The following is a 25,417-nucleotide window of genomic DNA, read 5'->3' on the forward strand; positions in this document are numbered from 1 at the left end:
TGGAACAGGATGTTTCCCTTTATCTGACTTCAAATGATTCCCCAGATGGCTATAGCACCCACATGGCTGTCATGAACACACATCTCATAGGGAAAGTTAGTGAGCATCAACCTACTGATGTACAAAGGTGCTGTCAGCCCATGCTGCAGGAGATACCTCTTTTCTCATAAACATCAGAAGGAGCTGAATGGAGGCTGGAGGACAAAGACGAGTATGAGTCTCCAACCTAAGGGTTAGGGGATGAGAAATCCTACCCTGATGCTTATCTTGGTATTTGTATTAGCACTCAATGAATGAAAGAGAGAAATATCAATTAATTTCCATCACCACCACCAAAATGATTACTACCTGTGACTGTATCTCTAAGGGTAGGAGCTTAGATTGCAATCTGCTGTTAAGCACAAAAGTCATACCTCTTTCAAAACGCTCATATTTTTAGAAGTTTATAACTATAAAAATACACTTAATCCTTTAATATTGACTTCATGAATATCTACTTTGTGTTGTTAGCTGAACTCAGTCCTTGGGAGTCATTTTGATTACAGAACAACACTATTGCCAGCTGCATACATCACATAATTCACAAGCAATCCAAGACTGACGTACAGTAGTACAAGAATTCTGTCAGGCAGTTCATTAAAAACAACAAAGGAAAAGATAAACCACAAAATAAATCTGTGATTAACCAAAAACCAAAAGCCACAAAGGCACTCAATTAATCAGGTTCACTATTCACTTTGAGAGTAATATGTTTTATGTAGCTAGATACTACAGAGTAAATGCGCTATGTAGCAGACAGAAGTAAGACATGTAAGCTCCCAGTCTATGAGTTATGCTTAACTTATGTATACAAAAACTTCTATTACATTCCTTGATTGGACTGTTGGATGCAGCAGCACTTTTGCAACTACAGTATCCTGCCAATGCTTGTGTGAAAGCAGGAGCAGAACTGGTTTTACTGTTATTTGCAGACCTGTACTTTTACAGGATTCTCACACTTTAAATAACCACAAGCAAACAGGGGATTAATCCTCATTCTGGGAGCTTCCACTGTTAAATAAGATACTCCATCCATGAGCAATAGTTACTGGAAGTCACTATGGTCTGCTGAAGCTTGACAGAGTTTTTGTGATTTTCTGCACTATCTAAATCCCAACAGACACAGTGACGCAGCCCCACACAGACCATGCAGTGCAGGTTTGGGCTCACTCATGCTGGAACAGGAAATCATTCACTTTTCCTAATCCAAGGGTAAAATATGTTTCCTCAGCTCTGACATGTAGTAGTATATCATGTAATATTTTGTAAGAAATTCTTGTAAAATACACTTTACAGTATATTTGGCCTGATTCTGCTTTATAAGAAAGATCCTTTAAGCACCCCTCCAGAATCAGAAAGTCACTTTAAAGCCTCTTTTTGCTTAGAAAAATGATGCAGATCACTGTGGAAATAAGGAAGGTAAACCCTATCTTTCCTTGTGTCCACTTAGCCTATAATAATGGTACAAATCCTTGCTCACCAATGCCAATATGTTACCTACCAGAAGTATTTTATGTCCAAAAGGGCACTTAGGTATCTCTTGGCAGATTCACTAGACTACCCTTCATAATTCAATTCAAACAGGGCGAGAGAGATTCACAGCTAAACCCAAGTACCCTAAAGAAGCTTTAAACGATCCCCACACACTTCCGCTGATGGCTTCATAGGCACTCTGGCTCTGAGTCACCATCTGGCATCTCTTAATTCCCCCTCTTGTTTTTCTCACCTTTTTTTGGTTGCCATTTTTAGCTATGGGTAGAAAAGAGAAGCAGTTTTCCTTTTACACCTGTCAAGTTGATTTAGCACTGCCTGTGACTGCATGAAAAATAAACCTCCTTGCTCTTTGGTGGTGTTCCATCCCTTCCAGCACACAGCAGACACCCAGAGCACCCTGTTCTTTCCCACACTGGGATGATAAAACCGCAAGGGAATGGAATCACGAATGTTCACAAATGTTAGCTGTGCTACAAGGAAATTGGAAATGTGCTTGCATCAGAAATAATGAATTAACACGGCAGTGTATTTTGCTAACGGTTTAATGTGGTGGTTTTCATCACTTGATCGGATATGTAAAAACCCCACCAAACACTTTTGAAGTCAACCAAAATAGCCAGAGAAAGGCTTCTGGAGGAGCAAGGCTAGCCCCTGAAAGAGGCAGATGCGCTCAGTGATCAGCATCATCTGTGGCTCAGGAAAAGAATTCCCTAAAAGAAAGATAATCGGACAGCAGTGTTAGAGACCCATTTGGGGCTGGCCACAGTGTCCTCTAAATGCCCTTATTCTACTGTCCATGCCCTTTATTCTTGTCTGTGCATGGACAGTGTATTCAGGCAGTTTACTGAGAAGTAACTTCTACATTGGAGATGTAACTGCACAGATATGATGGCTGTGACCATCCTTGAATGAAATCTCATACAAAAATTAAGGAAACTCAAATGCTCTCTCTGATTAATGGCTTACTAAATTAAATAGGACCAAACTGTCCAGTAAGGTATGTCCTTGGGACAGAAAGATTAAAGGTGATTGTGTGTTTCCGATATGAGTGACTATTCCTACAACTTCTATTTTCTGTGGTGAATGTTTGAACTGAGTTAGGGCTACTGAATGTTTTTCATGTGTAATCACTGGATTGTAAAAGGCAAATAATTTGGACTACATCAGAGCTTTGTTTGTTCCCATTTTCCTTGAGTACCCAAAACCCTAGTGTTAAAGGCACATATTTACATGTTCATTTTAAAAACCCTTGCTTTATAAAACAAGCAGTACTAGAAGATATATACTCACCGTAACCCTGACAAAAAGGCCAAGTCTAATTTAGCCTTTGTGTCATAACAATACAAATACAAGCAACAGTTATGCGTGATTATGAGAACCAAATCTCAGCTCTGTACTCAGATAACAAACCTGTTGGTAGTCTGCTTTTAACACAATGAATTGGGCAAGGCTCAAAAATCCCAAGAAAAAAAAGGCTCCAACATTGAAAAAGCAATAAATTACTTCTTCTGCACCATACCTTCCACTTCCACTACTTTATCTTTTTGACAGATTCTATGATCACACAGCTGACAGAAGTGTTCATTCCAAAACCAAAGGAAATAAGTGAAATTTGATTGTGAACTGTCTGATTGACCTGTCTAACCAACTCACTGAACAGAGAATAACATTAAAAACCAAGAATGAATTCAAATAATGAGTGACTTGCAATATGTTGGTATTTGAGGAACAAGTCTAGACTCGGATTCATGCTATTAAAATCTATTCAGTGAAACCATCCCTTTTAAAAAGAGGTATTTTTCTCACCTTAAATTTGAATTCAGAGAAGGCTGATGGGAGAATTACTGTACGAAAGTGTTCTCTAGCATAATCAAATGTGTTTATTCTGATTCATTTTTCTCATGTTACATTATTCATTGAAATCATGAGTAAGGAAAGATGCTAATCAAAAAGGTTTGGCCAGTTTTGAGGGCATTGCTTATTGCTCAGTCTTGCTCATCCTTTGTCTTCTTTCATTGTGGCATTCTTTAAAGTACGGGCTCTTAAGTGGAATGGCTATGTTATGCTGAGGGAAAAACAGAAGCTGGTAGATGAAAGCACACTCATTAAAAGCCACGTTTTCATCTTTGCTTGTCACATCTGGCAATCAGGATGTGATACAGGTCACATTAAAATTCATGGAATATGCACCTAGGGCCAGGGAGTTCATTCTGAGAAGTTGCTGGCATAAGAATTATAAGCAAAAGCTTTATAATTAAAATGTACATTCTAGGTCACAGGAGTGCTCCACTTTCTCTCGGCTTCTCAGGAATGGAGCCAGCTACAGGGTTTAAGAGAAGTGATACAAACGGGCTAGAAAACAGCAGTGCTGGTAATTACCCAGCATACGGGTAATTCTGTGCTTATTTCTTCTTAGTCCTTATACAAGTCATTTATCACTAAGCAGCTTGCACTAAATAACAGCCTATGTAAGCAGTCATCCCCCAACCTTCATTTTACCCTCTGATTCAGCTCCCTAACCCAAAAACCTGTTTCCTGTTCCCCCTGAATCTCATTTGTACTTCCAGCTCCTGCCCCATTTCCCTTCACATCTTTCCTCTAAGCTCCCTGACACGTCGCTGACAGCCTTTGCTGGCTCTGCTCCCTGACAGACCCATACCAGTCACTCCATCTGGCTTGTGGCCCTCGCGTATCACTTGAAGGCACCCTGCCAGTGTGTCTAATAGCTTCTTCCTAGCCAGAGCTCTGAGGCATTACCGTACCATCAATGTGCCAGCAAAGTTCAAGACGCTGCACTTCAAATGTCTTTGGAAAGTTGGCTTTGATGACTCTCTTTGCTCCCAGACTTCCTCCTGACTCTCTAGGTAAGACTTCAGCCTGCCTGTCTGTTTTCAGTCTCCCCCTTTTCTATCTTTGCTCCCTTTTCCATCTTTGCTCTAGTTAAACCCATCCAAAATCACAATTCTAGCAAGCAGTGCTGCTGATTCACAGGCTACCTTTTCCTTCTGTGTTTCCTTCTGTTCTAGCTGGAAACCTGGTGTGTCTTGGTGACCTTTTCTTAAGTACTTTCAGCTATCTGTTCAGTGTCTTATATATCACTCATCTCTTCATCCCAGTGAACAAATTCATCGTTCAAATGCCAGCAACACCATAAACATTCATGTTTTTAACTTCATAGCCTCTTCATGTCTTCATCACCATTTTACAGCAAAATCTTTCCAGTTTTTCCCAAATAACATCTCTATGATTCAGCTTTTCCTCCTCAGTCACTCACTGATGTCTCTCTCCAAGCCTTCATTATCTCATCCCTTGATAAATGCCTCGATTAATGAACCACCAGTACTATTTTTATACATGCAAATCTTTTCTGCAAGATAATTTTCATGGTTGCTTGCACTGGCCATTTTATCCTCTTTTTGCCTTCCTTTACTGACTCCTCCTCAGATACATATCCAGTGAGGTCCTGAGCCAGACAGGAAATTCCTATACACTACATGGATTTAAAAAACCAACTAACCAAAACCCTTCAGAATTACAGTGTTGAGCAGCTGGCAACATTACACAAAAAAACATATATTTAGCAAGCAAACAGTGGTGCATCTAAAGAGCTTCATCAAGCCTGGGGAAAACAGCAGATGAGACAAGGCAAAGTCCTTTGTCCAAATGAACCTGCTTGAGCAAGCCCAGAGAGGCCACGGAGATGCTGCGAGGGCTGGAGCAGCTCTGCTCTGGAGCCAGGCTGAGAGAGCTGGGCTGGGGCAGCCTGGAGAAGAGAAGGCTCCTGAAGGGGAGACCTGAGAGCAGCTCCAGTGCCTTAAGGGGCTGCAGGGAACCTGGAGAGGGGCTTGGGACAAGGGCCTGTAGGGACAGGCCAAGGGGAATGGCTTGAACCTGCCCGAGGGGAGACTGAGCTGAGCTCTTAGGCAGAAGCTCTTCCCTGTGAGGGTGCTGAGGCACTGGCACAGGGTGCCCGGAGAAGCTGTGGCTGCCCCATCCCTGGCAGTGCTCAAGGCCAGGTTGGACCCAGGGGCTTGGAGCAAGCTGCTCCAGTGGAAGGGGTCCCTGCCTGTGGCAGGGGTTGGAGCTGGATGAGCTTTAAGCTCCCTTCCAACACAAACCAGTCTGGGATTCTCTGATTCTACGAAATCATAACTACATACAAACATACATTATGCAGAGATTACACAGAAATAAAATACTGTGAGATCTGTGAAATATAAAATAAATGTGCAGTCAACCCCATCCTGCCATACAAATAAACATTACCCCTTTATTTTTGAGGGCATTAAGTACAGAGGTATAGCCAGAACAAGAACTCTCTAATAAGTATTATTTTTGTAAATCAAATAAAAGTAATTACAGATATAACTGTGGCAGATTTGGGTGCAATAGGATTAAAAAGGGGGAACCTTTCAGTCACAACCCACAGCAATCTGCAGCACTGAGCAGTGTTCACATGGATCTCAACCCCATGAACCTCCTAGTGATTTTTGCCTATATGCAGGCAGACCTCCCAAACCGTTTATACGGATCTGCCCCACAGCTCATAGCTGAGAAGGCATATATTAAATCTATTAAAGGCCTCATAAAAGAAAAATATTGATGTTAACAAGGCTCTTTCCAGTGATTTGAATAGGCTTTGGATAGAAGCCTAAATAAATAAGGTTGGAATTAGAAAATGGAAATACGTATATACAGAGACCTGTCAATCCAACTGCTTACCTCCCGAGGATGACCTGATACCGCTTCATTTATGAGCTGTTTAAAGGGCAAAGAGACTGACTGATGTTTTGAACTGTCACCTGGATCAAGTATTTGCAAATATTGATCCTAATAATTATTTGAATCCCCACATACATTGCAACCCCAACATCATCAATAGGATTTCTCTCTACATTAATCTTTCACAGGTAAAATGTATATATTCTCTCTACCTTGAGTAATAAGCTCAAATAAATGGAGTCGGTGTCATCTGTTCTGTGCTGTGTCCTTCCGACTGCTATGTTCAATTTCAACTTTGATTCAAAGTTAGGGCTGATCAGTACCAGCTGCCCAGCCAAAGGGCAGATCACACATTTCTTGTTTCTCCTCTTTCTCCATCCCAGCTTCCAGCCAAACTATTGTTTGTTGTAACTAATTAATCCCTCATGCCCTGGCTGTCAGGGAAGCTCACAAACCCCAGATTTTGTACTCATTCCATGTCTAATACACTGATTCCAGTTCTGGATATATTTAATAACATATTAAAGCATACACATACACATGGCACCCGTATTTACACAGCCAGATTTAGAGTTACTAGTCGTGGATATCTGTTTGATAGCTGCTATTATTACTTTTAGCTGTCCTCTTAACAGGTCAAATGTGATAAATTATAGTCATATATCATTATTTAGACACCTGGGATTATCAGATCTTCATTTCAAACCAATTCCTGGTGACAGAGTGACATGGCGTTAAGCACTGGGGTCACTGCACTGGCAGGATCTGACCCTCACCTGCATCTGGGAGAGTTAAAAGGAGACATTTCAAGTATTATAGCTAGAGCTTTTAACGCTGCATTTAAAAACGCCAGGCACTTCCTGCTAAAAACCTCCTGTTTTCACTTACATCTTTAACAAATGGTAACCATCCTCTTGCTGTGTGTTTGCCTGAGGGCTTATTATGGTTATTTCAGTTAAAATAGTGCAGCTGCTCCCAAGGAAATACAGCATTTTCCCATATTAAAGTAAGTCTAACAGGCAGATTGCTGAGCTGGTGTCAAGCCTTTATGTGCTGGAGCAAGGAATGAGTTTGGTGGAGGGAGTCAGACATTTGTTACACCTCTGGCTATTGTTTTTCATAGAATCCCAGACTGGTTTGGGTTGGAAAGGACCTTAAGATCATCCAGTTCCAACCCCCTTCCATGGGCAGGGACACCTCATACTAGACCATGGAACCCAAGACTCTGTCCAACCTGACCTTGAACACTTCCAGGGATGGAGCATTTATCACTTATTTGGGTATCCTGTTCCAGTGCCTCATAAGCTCATAGGCTTTAAAACCTCTCATTACACACAGCTGGTGAAAGCTTGGTAGCTCAGTTGGTTCAAAAGAGCATCAGCCAAGAGGGACTAAGCTCCTTCCAGGTGCTTTTGGTCGTGCATCACAAGCCCTTGCCAGGTTCCTCTTGACTTTCTGCTTGGCCATGCTGCGGAACAGGAGGAGGCTGAGGAAGGGCCTTACCTGATGGAACGGAGAAATAAAATGATTCCCTGGACTCAGAGAGCCAGGTAGGGTGAAAGTTAAAAACCAGCAAATTAGAAGACTTCCGCACATGTCAATTGCTTGGCACAAAATGAAGTGTTTTCTAGAGAAGGCTTAAGGAGGTCTATTTTTCTTCTATATACAAAAATGAATGTGATTCCATAACCAAATTCAGACTACATGCAAGACCTCAGTATGCTCCCCTAGTAGGTCAGCAGTGTTATATAGTTTGAATTTTGTACTTCTGTACCTGCAGCGCATAAACTAAATCAGGTTTGGAAGGGATGAGTGTTCCCCAGTGAAGGAGGTGGTTGTTGGTACTGCTGCTGCCTTCTTTGCACTTGTAAGGTGCTCATTGCCATGGGTGAAGAACAAGGAAGATGCCTATCTGTAAAGAGAAATGAACATTGCCCTCGCAGATTGGTTGCTGTCATTATTGCTGTCATATTTGGTGGAGTATGTGCGAAGCCATGGGGTTGAGGAAATCGGGAAAATGCCAATAGGGAAGGTGAAAGCAGAGCTGAACTGCAGAACATCCCATTGCAGGCTGGAAATCTGTATTGTCTGCACCACACTGAAGAAGAAAAAGCCTGATACCTAATTAGGTAGCTTTAAAATCCATGTGTTGCACATAGTTACATAATAAAGCCAATAAAATAGTCCTTGTCATGGTCCAGGCAATATTTTCAGTGGCAATTCAAACTGCCCACCCCACAGTTTTCCATACTTCAGAAATGGTATTTTCTTATCAGTATTTATTATTTTAAGAGCACATCTATTTGCTAATCAAAAGGTAATTAATTTGTTAGTGTTAATATTAAATGGAAAGTATTTTGTTTACTCTCTCCCAGATGTAACTGGCAAAAGCTAAAGTCACTCTACAACCCTGGATCTGCTGTTTTCCTGTACTCCATGTATTAATGGCTCTGAATTGCAAACTTTGCTCCTTATGCTCCAGCTGTTAACATTAAAAGTTTCCTTCTGAAGAAAAGTGGAATGCAGCTATAGGGATTTACGAATCTAAAGGTCATGGACCAAACTCACTCCCAAATTTACTGGTATCCTAAGCCATTAAAGCACCAACCATATATGTGGAAAGCACAGAAAGAAATTACTCTTCTTCCAGGAACAACTGAATGGTAAAAGCTGATCAAGTTTCTGTAGACTTTAATAGTTGCATATTTTCATCCCATCAAACGCAGAAAATAGAGAATGGGATTGAGGGTGCCCTTTTTTAGTGTAAGTCATTTTTGTGGCTGTTTAATTTCTTTATTTTACAGATCAGTAATTAAATTGAACTTGTTATGACTTAGTCTTTTACAGGAAGATCTTTACAGATCTTCCTCTGGAGGCCTTTAAACTGAAATCTGAAAGCAAGGTTCACAGGTTTACAAGTAAAGTAATTCAGGAACCTCTCATAGACTAAAAAAGGCAAAGAACAAAGTAAGGTGGCACATATACAATCAGCTTTTACAGAATCCATCTCTCCTCTTTCGCTTATAGAACAACAACTTTAACAGCAAGCCAGTTGTCAAGCGTAAGTAAGAAGGCAAAATCCATATACTAACTAGAGCGCAGCATAAGTAATAATCACCACTCTAAAATGTCTTTACTTGAGGAAGAAAGGGTTAAAAAGCCTATAAAAGTTCTGTTCTGTGTCATCATCATCGCCACGACCACGGTTATTGTTATTATTACCAAGACTGCTATTAACTGGATATTCATTAATGCTAAAAGTCACAGTCAGCATGAGATTAGCAGACTCCAAGCTCTGGAGGAGAAGGTGGAAAGTTACCTGGTGGAGTTTCAAGAATGGATTTTCCTTTTTTGTTGCTTTTCTTCGCTTTTAACTCTTTCCTGCTCGGTTTGAACTGGGGGTGCTCCTCTTTATCTGCAGCACGGATAGGTCCTTCCTCTCCAGGCTGCTCCGTGAAAGGGAAAAACTCTTCACCGGGATATGGAAAGGAATAATAGTGATCCCTGTTGCTAATCTCCTGCAGGTAATAATCCTGATCGTCCATGGGTACCGCCTGGGACATGTCCCTCAGCAATGCCACCCCAAAGGCGCAGAGAGCGAGGCAGAGTTGAGAAGTACACGAGCCTTTCTTGCTAAGGGCACTCATTATCACTAATTGCTCGTGCAGCAATCTCTGCAAGCTCCAGAACTTTATGTGGAAAGGGAGAAAAGAGCCTCGGCAGCAAATCCCCCCCGAAGGAGACGCAGAGGGCTACAGGATCCCGCCTGTGTAAAACGCCTCCGCTTTGGGATAGTTTAGCAGGAGCTGCGAGGAGCGCAGCGGGACGGGGCTGCGGAGGGAGGGGGCAGGACGGGGATGCATGTGATCGTCGGGCTCCCCAGCCAGACAGCCGGACCAGCGCTGCGCTGCGCCGGCGTTTGGCAGGTGGGATCCCCAGCACGGTTAGCTTCCTGCTTGCCCTCTGCTGCCTTTCACGCCTTTTGTGTTGCTGTGGCTGCTTTCTTCCAAAGTAAGAGTTACGGGAGAGTTTCAGCTGAATCCCCCAACAGTTTCTGCAGCCTTCCCGTGCGGAGCTGGTCGAGAGAGCACTTATTCAGAGAACAGTAAACTTGGCAGCCAGCCTTTGCCTCCCAGCCTGTCTTCCAAGTGTTTTCCTCCTGCCCCAGGAGACGCTGTGCAGATGGGGTGGGCACACAGAAGCTGGGATGAGCCCTGCCTGTGACTGGCAGGGTTCATCTGCCTGTGCTTTGACCCTGGGTCACATGAAGATGCATATGATGTGGGTCGGTGGCAGATGAGCTCCATTCCATATATGTTGTGCTGTATTCCCTTTCATGGTATTATATTTTTTAGGTCTTAGTTTTTACAAATGTAGGATCCCTCTCTAGCACTCATCTCAGCCTCACTTCTCTGTATATTATATATATATGTTATATATATATATGACTTACATACTTTCTATAAAAAATATTATATATAAGTCTATATATTTAAATATTTTATATCTATATAGAAAAAAATATAAGTTATATATGACTATGTATTTAGGTATTTATTTTATATCAATATACATAAAAATATAAGTAATATACAAGTCTATCTATATAGATATTAGTAATAAATTCTTCCTTGAGGGTGCTGAGGCGCTGGCACAGGGTGCCCAGAGAAGCTGTGGCTGCCCCATCCCTGGCAGTGCTCAAGGCCAGGTTGGACACAGGGGCCTGGAGCAAGCTGCTCCAGTGGAAGGGGTCCCTGCCCGTGGCAGGGGTTGGAGCTGGATGAGCTTTAAGGTCCCTTCTAACCCAAAACCAGTCTGGGATTCTTTGATTCTATAACTAATAAAACTCAACATGTGCCTATTTAGGAGGCTTCTCCTAGGGTATATGGGAGATCTCTGGACTCGGCCCACCTGAAAAACAAGGACTTGCTTCATCAGTGGCCCCTTTTCTCACTCTTTTTGAATGGTCTTGACGTTTATTCACTCTGGAACATCTTCTAAACAGATTAGGATGTATTGTGCTAGCAGCTGCACACATGCAACCCAGTGTCTTCAATAGAATCAATTTGTTTGAAGATAAAAATCTTATCTTTCATCTTTTTCATACTTCTAAAAACAGCCTTCTGTGCTGAAAGAAACGTGCAGCACTTGGCTCGCATGAAATATGAATCCTTACTCCTGTGTTGAAAACACCAGCTTATATTTTCATCATGTATATTGTATATCTTGCCATTGTCCAGTCAGCTGAGAGACAGCATTACATCTGTTCTCCCACTCTTTATTCTGCCTTTGCAATCACATTTCATGTGTGTTTCTCATAACTTTAATACCGTAATAATCACAATTTCATATCTTGCTTCTTATATCTCTTGGTGTGTTTGGCGTCAGACTGTGGTGATCCAGTCCCATATATTTAATGGTCATCCTTCCTTTCTAGTCACTAGCTCCAAAAGCAATTTTGTGATTATATGATGACTGTTTTCTAAAAAGACAAATGAAAATATGTTTTCACCAGCAATTCTATTGTCATCCTTCAGTTTTACATGTTTTAACATCTGGAAACTATGACTTTTGCTATTTTAGATATAGAAATTTTCATTTTCTAAAACTACAATAAAACACACTTTGCTTTTTCACTGCTTTACTGAATTGCTTATTTTATTTTGATTTCACTGCTTCCCATCAAACTCTTCAGATAGCTTCATCTGAAATAGACGGCATTGTCCCCTTTGGCACAGAGCGTGCAATGACTGGATGCAATGAGGGAGCTATGACCCACTGGATATGGTGTGTGCAACAGACTGCTTGTTCCCTGTATCTGGTGGCATGCTGAATATCCTGTACATCCCATTTTAGTGATTTCACAGATGTTCTTCTTCTGTTTTCCCTTTCCAAATTACCTGGTCCTCTCCTCCCTTGGTCTTAAATTCTAAGGGCAGAGCACAGGCTACACAAAACTGGCATAATCCTGTTACCATTTGCAGCACAGTCACTCTTTTGCAAGTATTGTGGACATTCACATACCTAGAGAAGTAACAGAAAAATAGACTTTTCCATGGCATCATTAATGATCCGTTTTTCCAGTTACTAAAGGAGCTTTAGCTGCAAATTATGAACTCATTGCAGTAGTTGAAGGATGCATAGAACAGGGAGAGGATTTACATTTCCAAACATAACAAGAAGTGTTTTCATAACATATCGAGTCAAAAGTACATAAATAAAAAGAATGAGGACTGTGATTAGGGGGAATTTTACATTATTTGCTTTTGGCATCTTTAAATGTATAAATTTCGATGTATGTAAACATTAGGTCTTTTCTCTCCCATATAATAACTTTTCTATCTATAAAGAGAGAATTGTGTGGGCTTTATTTTTTTAATTTATCTTATATATTTTAATTTGTACATATAGACAATGTATTATATTGGATTTGGACCTCTTTAGGAGGTGAGTATGCATAGTAGCTGTATGTACATAGATATAGCAGCATAAATTATAGCAGCAAAGCATTCTGGCAATAACAGACGTACCTATTTCATGTATGTAAAAAATTATATGTAAGTGATACAAACATCCACCAAATGTTACCCAGCTCACCCACCACAATGCCTTATCATTCCTGTATCCAGTAACTCATTGCTCTATGTTCATGTCATTTAAGTGAGGTGTTGGTAGTTAAATTAGGGGCCAAGCCATGTAGAGGCAGCATTATCACCTCATTCTGTCATCTCACCCCTAATGATTTTTGAATTTTCTGGCGTATTACAAAACACTGAAGACCCCAGTGAAGTTTCCATGCATTGCAGTTAGCTGGGAGTCCCTGCAAGGGCCTCCTCACCAAGTGAAAGGCCAGCACATCAGCATGCTGGCAACAGGAGAAACCATCCCTAAGTGTGACTCCTGGGACCAGAAGAGAAGCTTGGTGAGCTGTTTGTGGTCACCCATGAGAATGTACCCAGCAGGTACTCAAGGGATTCAAGAAGTGTCAGGCTTGCTGGCACATCTCCACTTCTGCAGGTAAGAACTGTGCAGAACCTCAGGAGGTGCCATACCCATTCCTTCACTTCTTGCAGTTGCCACAAATAACTCTCTTTCCACTCCAAGCATTCTTTCCTTAAGATTTATGGAATCATTTAAGACCGTGCCAAGTGCAAGGTCCTACACCTGGGTTGGAGCAATCCCAGGCACGGCTACAGGTTGGGCAGAGAAGAGATTCAGAGCGGCCCTGCAGAGAAGGACTTGGGGGTGCTGGTCGATGAGAAAATGAACATGAGCCGGCTGCAGTGTGCGCTCGCAGCCCAGAAACCAACCGTATCCTGGGCTGCATCAAAAGGAGCGTGACCAGCAGGGTGAAGGAGGTGATCCTGCCCCTCTGCTCTGCTCTTGTGAGACCTCACCTGGAGCACTGTGTGCAGTTCTGGTGTCCTCAACATAAAAAGGACATGGAACTGCTGGAACAAGTCCAGAGGAGGCCACGAGGATGATCAGGGACTGGAGCACCTCCCGTATGAAGACAGGCTGAGGAAGTTGGGGCTGTTCAGCCTGGAGAAGAGAAGGCGGCGTGGAGACCTCAGAGCAGCCTTCCAGTACCTGAAGGGGGCCTATAGGGATGCTGGGGAGGGACTCTTCGTCAGGGACTGTAGTGACAGGACAAGGGGTAACGGGTTTAGATTGGATATAAGGAGGAAGTTCTTTACTGTAAGGGTGGTGAGGCACTGGAATGGGTTGTCCAGGGAAGTTCTGAGTGCTCCATCCCTGGCAGTGTTCAAGGCCAGGTTGGATGAAGCCTTGGGTGCCATGGTTTAGTGTGAGGTGTCCCTGTCCATGGCAGGGGGCTGGAGTTGGATGATCTTGAGGTCCTTTCCAACCCGAACTATTTTATGATTCTATCATTCACCCAAACTTACCTATCAATATCTATTCCTGAGTCTCGTCCTGTGTCAATAATCACCCCTACCCCCACCCCCCTATTTCTTTCTCTTGAATTCTAGTACTTTCTGTTAATATGGATGCACTGCTGCTAGTTCCAGACCCACCTCTCTTTATGGGATGTGCATGCATCCAGCCAGCTGGAAAACCACACAAAAGTCTGCCTCTGCGCAGAATTTTTGTGTTCCTCACTGCAAGATGGTTTTTTTTCTGTCTGTCAGCATCCGAGTAACTGACAACTTACAGGAACGAAGGTGTTTTTAGTTCTTGGAGTATTAAGATCACTGAAGGCTCAGATGTTTTGGGCCTAAGGGCTGTTCATTATTTTTGCCTGTGAAGTATCACAACAGCTTTCAAAAAGCTTGCAGTTGATGTGGAAGGAGATAGAGCAAACTAATATTTTATAGAACAACTGTGACCAGCATTATCCTCCTCTCCTGGACTAACGCCAGTGATAATGTGTAAGTCATTCTACACTATGCTTTAAATCTTTATCCTGCTGAAGTGAAACACAATGTGCTGTTATCTGCAAATGAGCAGGGCTGATTTCTGTTCCCAAGAAGTACTTATTTGAAAGATGATGGTTAACACTTCTCAAGCCGTGTATTTTGAGCCAGTTTCAACAACGACCTTGGAAGAAAGAGGCACTTGCAGCTCCCCCTTGCCCCTAAACACAGGCAAGAACTTATGTTTAGCCTGGCAAGTTCTTATGTCACCCTGGAGCTGGAGATGCTCAGTGCCAGCAGCTGGAGGGCACATGTAAGCCAATCTTTCCTGCCCTTCTTTTGCCTTGAGGTGGTGTTTCCCAGCTCTTATTTCACACGTACCATTTTGACACTATATGGCTTTAGTGGAACTAGTGGTTTGTGTATGGGAGAACTAGGCTTTTCCCTTAACAGCTCTGCAGTTGTGTTTCTCTCTATCTGGTTGTCAACAGCCATAACTTCTTGAAGTTGTCAAAGCAAGTGGTTCCAGGGCTGGCACAATCAGCAGAGAGTGCTCCACTCTGGTGCACAACAACCCTATGCCATGCTATGGGCTCAGGGAAGAGTGGCTGGAAACCTTCTTGGCACAAAAGGACCTGGGGGTGCTGACTGATGGAGCTGAACACGAGCAGCTTGTGCCCAGGCAGCCAAGAAGCCACTGGCATCCTGGTCTGTATCAGCAATAGTGTAGCCAGCAGGGCCAGGGCAGTGATTTTCCCCCTGTACTGGGCACTGGTGAGGCTGCACCTTGAATCCTGTGCTCAGCTCTGGGCCCCTCACTACAAGAGAGACATTTTGGTGCTGGAGCAGGGCCAGAGAAGGGCAACAGAGCTGGTGCAGGGCCTGGAGCACAAGTGTGACGGGGAACGGCTGAGGGACCTGGGGGGTTCAGTCTGGAGAAGAGAAGGCTCAGGGGGGACCTGATCGCTCCCTACAAGTGCCTGACAGGAGGATGGAGCCAGGAGGGGCTGGGCTCTGCTCCCACATAACAAGAGACAGGACAAGAGGAAATGGTCTCAAGTTGCACCAGAGGAGGTTTAGATTGGATATTAGCAGACATTTCTCCACTGAAAGGGTTGTCAAGCACTGGAACAGGCTGCCCTGGACGTATATAAAAGACGTGTAGATGTGGCACTTAGGGACATGGTTTAGTGGTGGTCTTGGCAGTCCCGGAGTCAAAGCTGGACTTGTTCTTGAAGGTCTTTTCCAGCCTAAATGATTTTGTGATTCTGTAAAGTGCAGATTCGGGAGCACATTTTTAGTGAAGAGAGGTAGAGTTGTATGTGTAGGCACAGTCCTCGCCCAAGATCTTCGTTTGTATTTATACTACATAATGATCACACATTTATGCTTAATTTGACTTTAAAGTGCCTGGTGACTCTTCCAACTTGGTTGGGAAGAAAAGATTAAGAAATAGGTATCCCTCTTTCTTTGTAATTCCACGGTAACTTTCCGAGATAGGACATAAGGTTTCTATATGCCTTGGCAGCAAAACAACCCTAAAAATAACTTTCCTTCCGAACACCAGTAAAGTTTCTGTTCCTTTTGTACTTCAGATTTGTAGTAAATCATGGAGCACAGAGTGGAGCAAGAAAATAGAATTACACTTTTTAAGCACTCGTTTTCTTTTCCTCATAATGCATTTACTCCTGCTGTCAACAAGGTCAAACCACCACAGAGGAAACAGAAACCTAAAACTGACATTGGGAAATAGAAAGAAAGCTGTATTTAACATTTATGTCTCTCTTGGATGTCTGTTTCTTACATATGTAAAAGAGACAAGTACTAGCTAGCTTCTTCTTCTAGTCCTTCTGCTTACTTGTGTACACTGTGTGCATCCCTGGGGTATCTAGGCATATAAAACCTATCTGCACTCGTTGATAAGGCCTTAAAACAGCGGCTCTTATGTCAAAAATGACTAGGAACAAAGCCAAGCTTTCATATGGAGACATTTTACTCATGTTTAAGAGGCATTTGACTTTAAAGGGAATGTCGTTATTTTACCAGATGAGGGATGCCAAAAATACACAGGATCTTAACATTTATCACCGAGCATATCAAGTAATGGTACAAAATAAAGTGAGTTTAAAGAAGAGGCAGTTATGCTCCCCTCCCTCACGAGCACTCTGCTCTTTCCTTTAGGTAAACAGGCTCTAAAATGAACTAAAATAAACAGATTACATTAATGGAGGCAATTATTTCCTTTAGTAATTGCTTATTTTAACTGGCTGGGAATGCAGCGTGCATCCTGACTGGTGAAATTAGCTCAGTGGATTCTCTCTAACTTTTTCTCCTAAGAGCAACATGACCTTCAGATAATCATTCAGCATATTGCCTTTGTGCTTGTGCCTGATGAAAGAGCTCAGACTGCCATGGAAACAAAAGTTCCTTGTTCTCTTGTATTTCCTTGTGCTATGATATCGTTTTCATTATAGGAATCCTTTTCTTAGCAAGAAATGGAATTGTGGGATTTTTATGTTTTGAGCATCCCGAAGGCATCATCTTAGGTGATGGCTTAGTTCATGGCAGAAATGCTTTGAATGTGGAGCAGAGATTGCACTCATCATCATTATTATTATTTAGGGATATTTAAATCAGATGCATCTGCATCAGTCCGGTTCTGCTGGAGAAATGAAAAATACCTGCTCTTTTCCAGAGTTTGCTTTATTTTTCCCCTCCATGCTGAACAGATGAGAAGAAAGCATTTTAAGAAATCAGCATTAACCAATGACATAAACAAACCAAAAAAGAATTTCTGGCATTTTTGCCATAGTTCTTTTCTCTTTTTTTTTATGCTGGGAACTATATTTCTTCATGCTCTAGAATGCCTGTAGATTTTATATTGACAACACATTGCCCTGGCATTTGGCAGCCACTACTGGATCGAAGCCAGCAGGATTATCACTAGGAAAGAGACTGAAAAGGCTGCCATGTGATTAAGCAATCTGTAATCCTAACAGTACAAAAAGGAGATCTAATAATATATATTTTTACTTTTGGTTGCTCTGTCAGCATTTGACTGTAGGTCTGCATTAGCTGATGGTTTAGAGCATTTTGCATTGTTCAAAAATGAGCAAATTTGGTCAGTATTTTATTTTAACTGTAAGACTGAGCCAGCGTTAAGGCAACAGAGGTGACTGGATGACAGTAGCTTTATGGAACAGTTGGAGAAAATGGGATGAGATGCCCCCGCTGTGCACACAACCAGGCTGCTGGAACGTCCTTTTCAGCTCACTGGTATGAAAACAGCCACTTCCAGCAAATTCCCATGGACATCACCTACCTGCCAACAGTTGAATTTCAAAACGTAATGACTCTTGCATTTCAGTCTGGTATTTCCTGGAGCAGAATTGGCTGTACGTGTGCCACACAAAGTGTGAGCAATATGTTTAATACATCCCAGGCAGCAGCAGGGAAATGCAATGCGGATTTTGTCTGAAACCTACTCAAAAGCCTTTTTTCCTGGGATTTCTTCAATTTCCACAGCTTAAGTGTAGCTTGAGAAGTCATGGACAAAAGTCATTGAGAACTGAATATGACATGTAAATATAATAGCCTTTGTTACGCTAAATACAATAGAGCTGGCAAATGCAACACCAGCAGTCCTTAAAATTTCTGTATTTAAGGATTGCATTTTAAAGACAGAACAGCAAGGGATTATTCCTTTCAGATACAAGTTGTATTCATGTCTGTGATTCATCTTGATGAATAAATACATAATGTGATACTTCCTATGATAGCTATGTCTCTGCATAGCTTATGTTCAAATCCAAACAGATTCAATGTAATTTAGTGATGTTTCATTATTTATAGCTAGTGTATTTGCTTAAAGGTGGGAAGAGCTGATTTTGTTTATCTTCATAATCACAGATTTTTGAGAATATGCTGGAAGTTTCTTCCATAGTGCATTCACTTATGAAAACAGTGACAATTCAGGATTTAGGGGAAAGAAAAGCTCTCAAATGAGTTTTTACTTCTCATACAGAAGGCATAAAAGATTCATGTCACACTTACATTACCGGATATGCCAATATGATTTCACAGCTGTGTAATAAACTTGCTTGAACCTGGCTTGTAGCCATTAAAAAAGGGCTTGTGCCAGCATGTTTGAAAGGTGAAGCGATAGGCTCTAAAGATGGAGTAAAACCTTTAAGGCTATGCAGATGTTTCCTAATATGTGGTATAACATAAAGTTCCAGGGAATATTTTGCCACCTCATGTCACAAATGCCCAATTATTTGAAATGCACTGATTTTTCCACCCTAATTCTGCCAAGGAAGTAGGATGATGAAAATTGCCTTGCAGTTTTAAATCTATCTCAATGTATTTAGTTTCCAAAAAACACAGAAGAGTTTAGATTAAAATGGACTTTTGGGAGACCAGCATCTCCCTTTTTAATCCCAGTTGTACGTTAAGCTATAAGATCTCTAAGACACAGTTTATTTCTCGCAATGTGGTTGTATATCCTACTCATTAGTGGGATCAACACTGTTCGAGATATTATCGACTTCAACAGAGTTCAATCATAAAGAGCATCACTAACATTTGGGTTACTGAACTTGAGTTTTAGAAATACTGAAACTTCGCCAAGTACACCCCACAGTGCAGTTCAGATTGGTTTTGCTTGCTTCATACTGGTTATGGGAAACACAGTCCAAGTAAAATACCTTGGCTTCATTTGAGACCAGATAAGCTTGTCAGCTGAGTAGGGAGTAATTTCCAGAAGCATCCATCAGGACTTAAATGGCTTTTCACAGAAATAATGATAATAAAAATCATAATACTGTTTTTTAAAAGAAATCACTTGTGACTGATAGAACTGCTGTCTCCTTTGCAACAGTATCCAGACAAATGGGTTTCTTATTTCTTTTTTACTGCTATAACTGGATTGATATCAAAATTGGTACAAAGTGATTTCAGAACTCTCATGGTGTTTCTAAGGATGCTGTTATGTGCTGTTATTGCTCATGAGCTTCTCTTCCTCTCCTGCCCGTGGTCCCTGAATGTTAGCATTGTATGGGCCTCTTCTTAGGCTATGATGTTGTATGGCTTTGACCACAGCATATTAGGGGAGAGGCTGAACTCAGAGGGCTGGTAAAACAAGTTGCTTCTCCAGAGGGTGAGGCGTTAGAGTCAAGCAGGTTCCCTGACGCTTCAGTGTCACTATCACAGATTTTAATACAAATCTTGCTGCAGAGACCTGCCTTCCTGCTGGTGATTTTGTTCTGCTTCATTGCTCCTCTCTGCTTCTCAGTGGCCATGGTCTCAGGCCCCTATTCCATGGGAAATCTCAGACGATGTGTAGTTTTGGAATGGGATCAACAGACCTCCTTGCAAGGCTGAACACCAGGGAATGGGCACTTCTGCAGACCTGAGCCTTGTGGTTGGCCTGATGTTTATTTAGGAATAAAACTGCACCATAATTATCTTTCCCACCTAGTTTCACAGGTGATTTGAAGCTGTATTAAATATGATGCCTTTTCTGACTATAAACATGTATTTTCAAACACATTCATCGTCTGTATTTTATTCACTTTGGACAAAATCCTGACAGAAGCTCACAAGAGGCTCCAGATCACTTGCAGAGCACATTACCAAAGGCCTCTTTGCCAAAAAATGAAAAGTTAGCTCCCCTCTCTGCAGAGAACTCCATCATCCACTAGCATATTTTAATTATTTAATGCTGACTGACAGCTTCAGGTTTTAAGGGTACTTTACATGTATTTTAAATGAGATTACACCCATATGAATTTGTGATGTTTTATAAATTGCAGTAATCGCTTGCAAACACTCATGTGAGAAATGTGATTATATCAAAGATGTCACACCCTTCCTATACATCTGGATTATCTCCAACAAACTCAAACTGCCAGGGGGGTTTCAGAGGCATCATTTTCCATCCTTGCTCCCTCAAGGCCTGTGGAAGATAGCGTATTTATTACAGTCTTTGGAAACGCCTGTCCCATTGTATTGCACTGTCACCAGGCTGTCTGTTGTCTTGTCTTCTGAGATGAGCGTCCATCTGCAGAGCCCTCATCCTAGGGATGCTGGAACAGCTGATGGATTTCATTTGAACTGAACGGAAAAACCAAGTTGGCAAATAAATCCCTCTCACATAGTATGAAAACTGGCTGAATACTGAAAGCACAGCCAAATTAGTAACTCTAGAGATGGAAATCTGCACTGTGGATTTAACAGTTTTCAGTTCTGTTTAGCTAGCTGGTATCTCAACATACTGATAGCTTTAGACCAACCCAAGCACATGAATCCTCTTGCCAAGACAGCAATTTGGGAATGTGGAAGAGAGCCAAGGGTACTCAGTAAGATCAGGGGAGCAGAAGATATGAAGAAAAACTGAACTCACTGTGATGAGCAGCCATAGGCATCAAGTCATAGAATCCCAGACTGGTTTGTTTTGGAAGGGCCCTTAAAGCTCATCCAGTTCCACCTCCCAACATGGGCAGGGACCCCTTCCACTAGAGCAGCTTGCTCCAAGCCCCTGTGTCCAACCTGGCCTTGAGCACTGCCAGGGATGGAGCAGTTACAGCTTCTCAGGGCATCCTGTCCAGTCATTAGAGAAGAGCCCTGTAAGGGACATACAATGGAGATGTAGAAGAAATGATGCTCAGTATCTTTTCTGTCTGCACAGGCTACCTGTGCCTCAAGTCCCCCAAAGACACCTGCTGCAAGCTTGGGGTTTCTTTTCCTATTTCTATATCTGCCTCCCTTTTCCCAAAGGCTGCAATGGTCTTCCAGACTCTCTGCCCCTGGTCAAAATATTGTGTCATAGGTCTCCCATGGTGTGTAGAGGGGAAGTACTGCGGCTATATTCATGCAAGAAACAATGACTGCCCAAAGCTGCCATTTCTGCATCAACATTTTGGTGCTTGATTTCCATACCCTTTGCAATACTAACAGGCAGGGGAGGAAGGCAGACTGCCTGAGGCTCTTCCTGAGTGAGCTTCCAGACATGTAGGCAACACATCACCAAACGGAAGGGTTTCTATAGGCACATTTTATTTAAATCACATATATTCATCTGAAGTGCAGAGGAAAAAGGAAACTTCACTCACAATGCCTTTCCTACCAATGAAGTTGCCATATGTGGAATTCAGGTTGCAGCTAAGAGCTGCTGGGCTTTTTAACAGCTGTGAGTATGTGTCGCGATTGGTTTCATAAATTAATATGAACACAGTCTTTGGGAGCAGATCATCTTCCCTGAACTTTTATGACAAGATGGGCAGTCAGCCACTGCCTGCTTTAATCCCAGGGCTGCAATTACTTCGTTTCTTACTTCAGTAGGCACTTTGCTTCAAGACCTTGGTGAACACTATTTGAGCAGGGTGGAAAAGTCCTTCACTCTCCTGAGCAATTGGTAATCTGTGAACATGGGTGAAGGGCTCTGAGCCATAAGGAGGAGAATCAGGTAGGTACGAGGCTCACCAGCAGTCATCTTCTTTACATGCCCATACACCTCCTTGCATGGATCCACAATTCACTGCAGTATAGTGTTTAGTTATTCAAGGCACTCAAGAATCCACTCAGGCAAATGTCATTTTCCTGTGTCCAATGTCATTTTCCTGTGTGAAATGCTCCATCTCATGAGCCTTCCCATATCTGCAAACATCTACTGCCTCCAGGGCAGCATGGTGAGCTGTGTCTAAGCAACCTGAGGGCCAGCACAACAGGGAAGAAGGATGTGATGTTCCTGGAAAGTTTTCTTCTGCTGTAACAGATCTATCTTCACCTTGGTAGTGGAAAAATAGCTTTAAAAGTTCAGGTCAGCTGCAGGATCACTTACAGCTACTCTCTACATGGTTCGCTTCTAACTGTGATGCATCACACATACCAGACTAATGGATTACAGTGCAACTTTAGCTTCATATTCCTTTATCTTGGAAAATCTGGGTAACGGCATTAAGTGTATTTTTTCCATAAATAATTTGTATGAGGCCAACCTTGTAATTGCAATGGAAAATATTTGTTGTAATTTCGACCAATCATGTGTAAATTCCTCCTGCCTACTTGTCACGAAAGAAAAAATACTTAAAAGGCAATGTTGAAAATGCCCTGGAAAACACCAGAAGCTTAAAACAAAACAGTAGGGTAGGGAAAGGCAAAGCAAGACCCAGTAAATTCCAGACAGACAGCCAAATTCCCCTGATAATCATTAAATAAAATCTTTGCAATTGCTAAGATTGTTGGAAGTGGGTGTTGGTTGCTACTGATTTAAACTTTCTAGTATTTAAATACTTACTCCTGCATATATAGCATTGCTTTTGCTCATCAGCAACAGCAGCAGAGGTAAACCACATGCAAGGGATCAGATGCAAACCACAAGCTCATCCTGCCTGTGACCTGCTGGGAATGCGAATTCCACTGGCTGCAAACCTTGTGCAAACAGCACTCCCAGCTCTAATTTACAACAGTTTTCTTTTCAAATAGCTTTAATGAGATGGTGTTTACAGAGCCCTGCTTGTGGTGCCGGGGAGCCCGGCAGCCAGTGGTGCAGCCCTGCCTGGTGGGCAACCCTGCGGTGCTGAGGCATGCAGCCAGCTTCAAGCTCCATCAGGCCAAAATAGACTTACTTCAAGACACAGCAATTAAAAATCCCCTGATTTTCAATCATGATTTCTTTTCAGGCAACCCCTTTATTTTGTAGCGTGGTCCTTAATGCCCATGCCTTCATTTCACGTGGCTCTTTAATCCATTTATTAGAATGTTGGTTTTCTCAGCATCTCAAACATCTCCAAATACCTTTCTTGCTAAGAAAATAAGGTAAAACCAGAGGGTTTTATTCAGCCCAACGGAATCACAGAATCATAGAATAGTTATGGTTATAATAGCATAAGATCATTTAGTTCCAATCCCCCTGCCATGGGCAGGGACACCTCACACTAAACCCATCTATCGAGGTAACACTGCCTTCACAGACAGACATTTCTGCTTGGTCTGTCAGTCTCTTTCATTTGCTTGTCAGAAAGTAAATGTCTGTGCTATAAAGAAAGGTTTAAAGTGGCACAGCTGTGGTTCTGGTCTCTTCAGAGTGGACTGTAACCATGCTGCTATAAATAAAATATCAGACGTTAATTCTGGGGAATCAGAAATGCGTGTTCTTCTTTAAACAAATAAGCAGCAATACCACACTCTTTCAAAATCAGATTTAGGACTCAAGAGAGAGGAAAACTCTTTGTTTCTCTAAGTTTCTCTCTTTTCCCCAGGCACAGAAATACTCTTTGCATATTTTCCCTTTGTCCAGCTTCTTTTTACTAGCAACAACACGTGGTCCAGCCACGAGCAGAGAAAGCTGAGGAATAACAGAGCTGAGCATTGACTCTCACACTGGCTCGCTGTGTGAACCCAAACTCATTGCTTTTAATTTCTGTAACTCACTTTCTGTTTATTTTCCTAATAAAAACTGCATTTTTAAGCATCTGATAAGAGCTATTAGCATTATTCACTTGTGCTTTCATGTCCATTTGTCTGTTGAACACAGGTTCAATATTACCAGATACTTCCAGTATTGAACACTTACATTAGGAACATCAATTAATAAGATGGCTACAAATGGTCAGTTCCACAGTCCTGACAAGGACAAGGCAGGAAAAATCATGGCATCTGCTCAAATAGCATCACCTGGTTGCAGTCTGTTCTCTGAACTGTTTCTTGAAGAGCCTATGACTTGTAAACAACCAACCAGTTTCACAGACATCCTGTTTATAAAAGGGATTATAAGAGTCTCCTTCCAGCTAACAGGACTTTTGAGGTCTCACATCAGTGCAAATTTCATGGCTAAAGTGGTGATAAAGCATGATCACGGTTTTCCTTTGCCACAGAAGAGAAAGAAAACCACTAGGTAGGATGCCGGCTATATTAATAGTTATCCATGTAAAAGGTAATTTCCAAAGCAAATGAGGCTGAATGTTTATACTTTGCACTGAAATTAGGGTATTTCATTTAACATGCAAATATTTGAGTTATACTTGAAATATAATTTTCTGCATATAGCAAGCGTGTTACATGCATATGTTTTAATAGAAAGATACAGGATCGGCCTTGTTCAGCCTGGAGAAGAGAAGGCTCAGGAGAGACCTTATAACAGTTTTCCAGTACCTAAAGGGCCTGACAAGAACTCTGGAGAGGTGCTTTTTATAGGGACAAGTAGAGATAGGACAAGGGGGAATGGGGCTTTAAACTGACAGAGAAGATATTCAGATTAGATATTAGGCAGAAGCTCTTCCCTGTGAGGGTGCTGAGGCGCTGGCACAGGGTGCCCAGAGAAGCTGTGGCTGCCCCATCCCTGGCAGTGCTCAAGGCCAGGTTGGACACAGGGGCTTGGAGCAAGCTGCTCCAGTGGAAGGGGTCCCTGCCCGTGGCAGGGGTTGGAGCTGGATGAGCTTTAAGGTCCCTTCCAGCCCAAACCTTTCTATGGTTCTCCATGATTCTATGATTGCTGAGCCTTTGCCCGGCATTGCCAGAGGTGTGGCAGCAGGGGCTGTGGCATTTCGCGACACGGACTCAAGTTGATGCAGAGACTCAAATCCTCCTTTATTACCACCAAGCCCTTTCTGTCCCCTTGTTAGGTACTCTCCCAGCCTGCACATACATCCAACGTCCAATCTCATTGGCCCCTCTAAAACTCTCCAGGTAAATGGTCCAATCACAATGTTGCAGACCCTCTCACAGCCACCACATCCTCTGGCCTCCAAACGAGATTCCTGCCACAACTACATCTTGGTCCGTCCTCC

The 25,417-nt window shown here is 42.3% G+C and overlaps 1 protein-coding gene across 2 annotated transcripts in view; it reads right to left on the reverse strand.

The window, feature by feature from the left end:
* The window catches only part of CPXM2 (carboxypeptidase X, M14 family member 2), an 84,741-nt gene extending 74,714 nt beyond the window's left edge, over window positions 1-10,027 (reverse strand). For both annotated transcript variants that reach the window (XM_065672965.1, XM_065672964.1), the window contains exon 1: window positions 9,575-10,027. In XM_065672965.1, the coding sequence (XP_065529037.1) occupies window positions 9,575-9,902 (328 nt within the window). In that variant the 5' untranslated portion in view covers window positions 9,903-10,027. The remainder of the gene's footprint in view (window positions 1-9,574) is intronic.
* Window positions 10,028-25,417: the final 15,390 nt, after the last annotated feature.

This window comes from Lathamus discolor, chromosome 3 (assembly GCF_037157495.1).
Source record: "Lathamus discolor isolate bLatDis1 chromosome 3, bLatDis1.hap1, whole genome shotgun sequence".
NCBI classification, from domain to species: domain Eukaryota; kingdom Metazoa; phylum Chordata; class Aves; order Psittaciformes; family Psittacidae; genus Lathamus; species Lathamus discolor.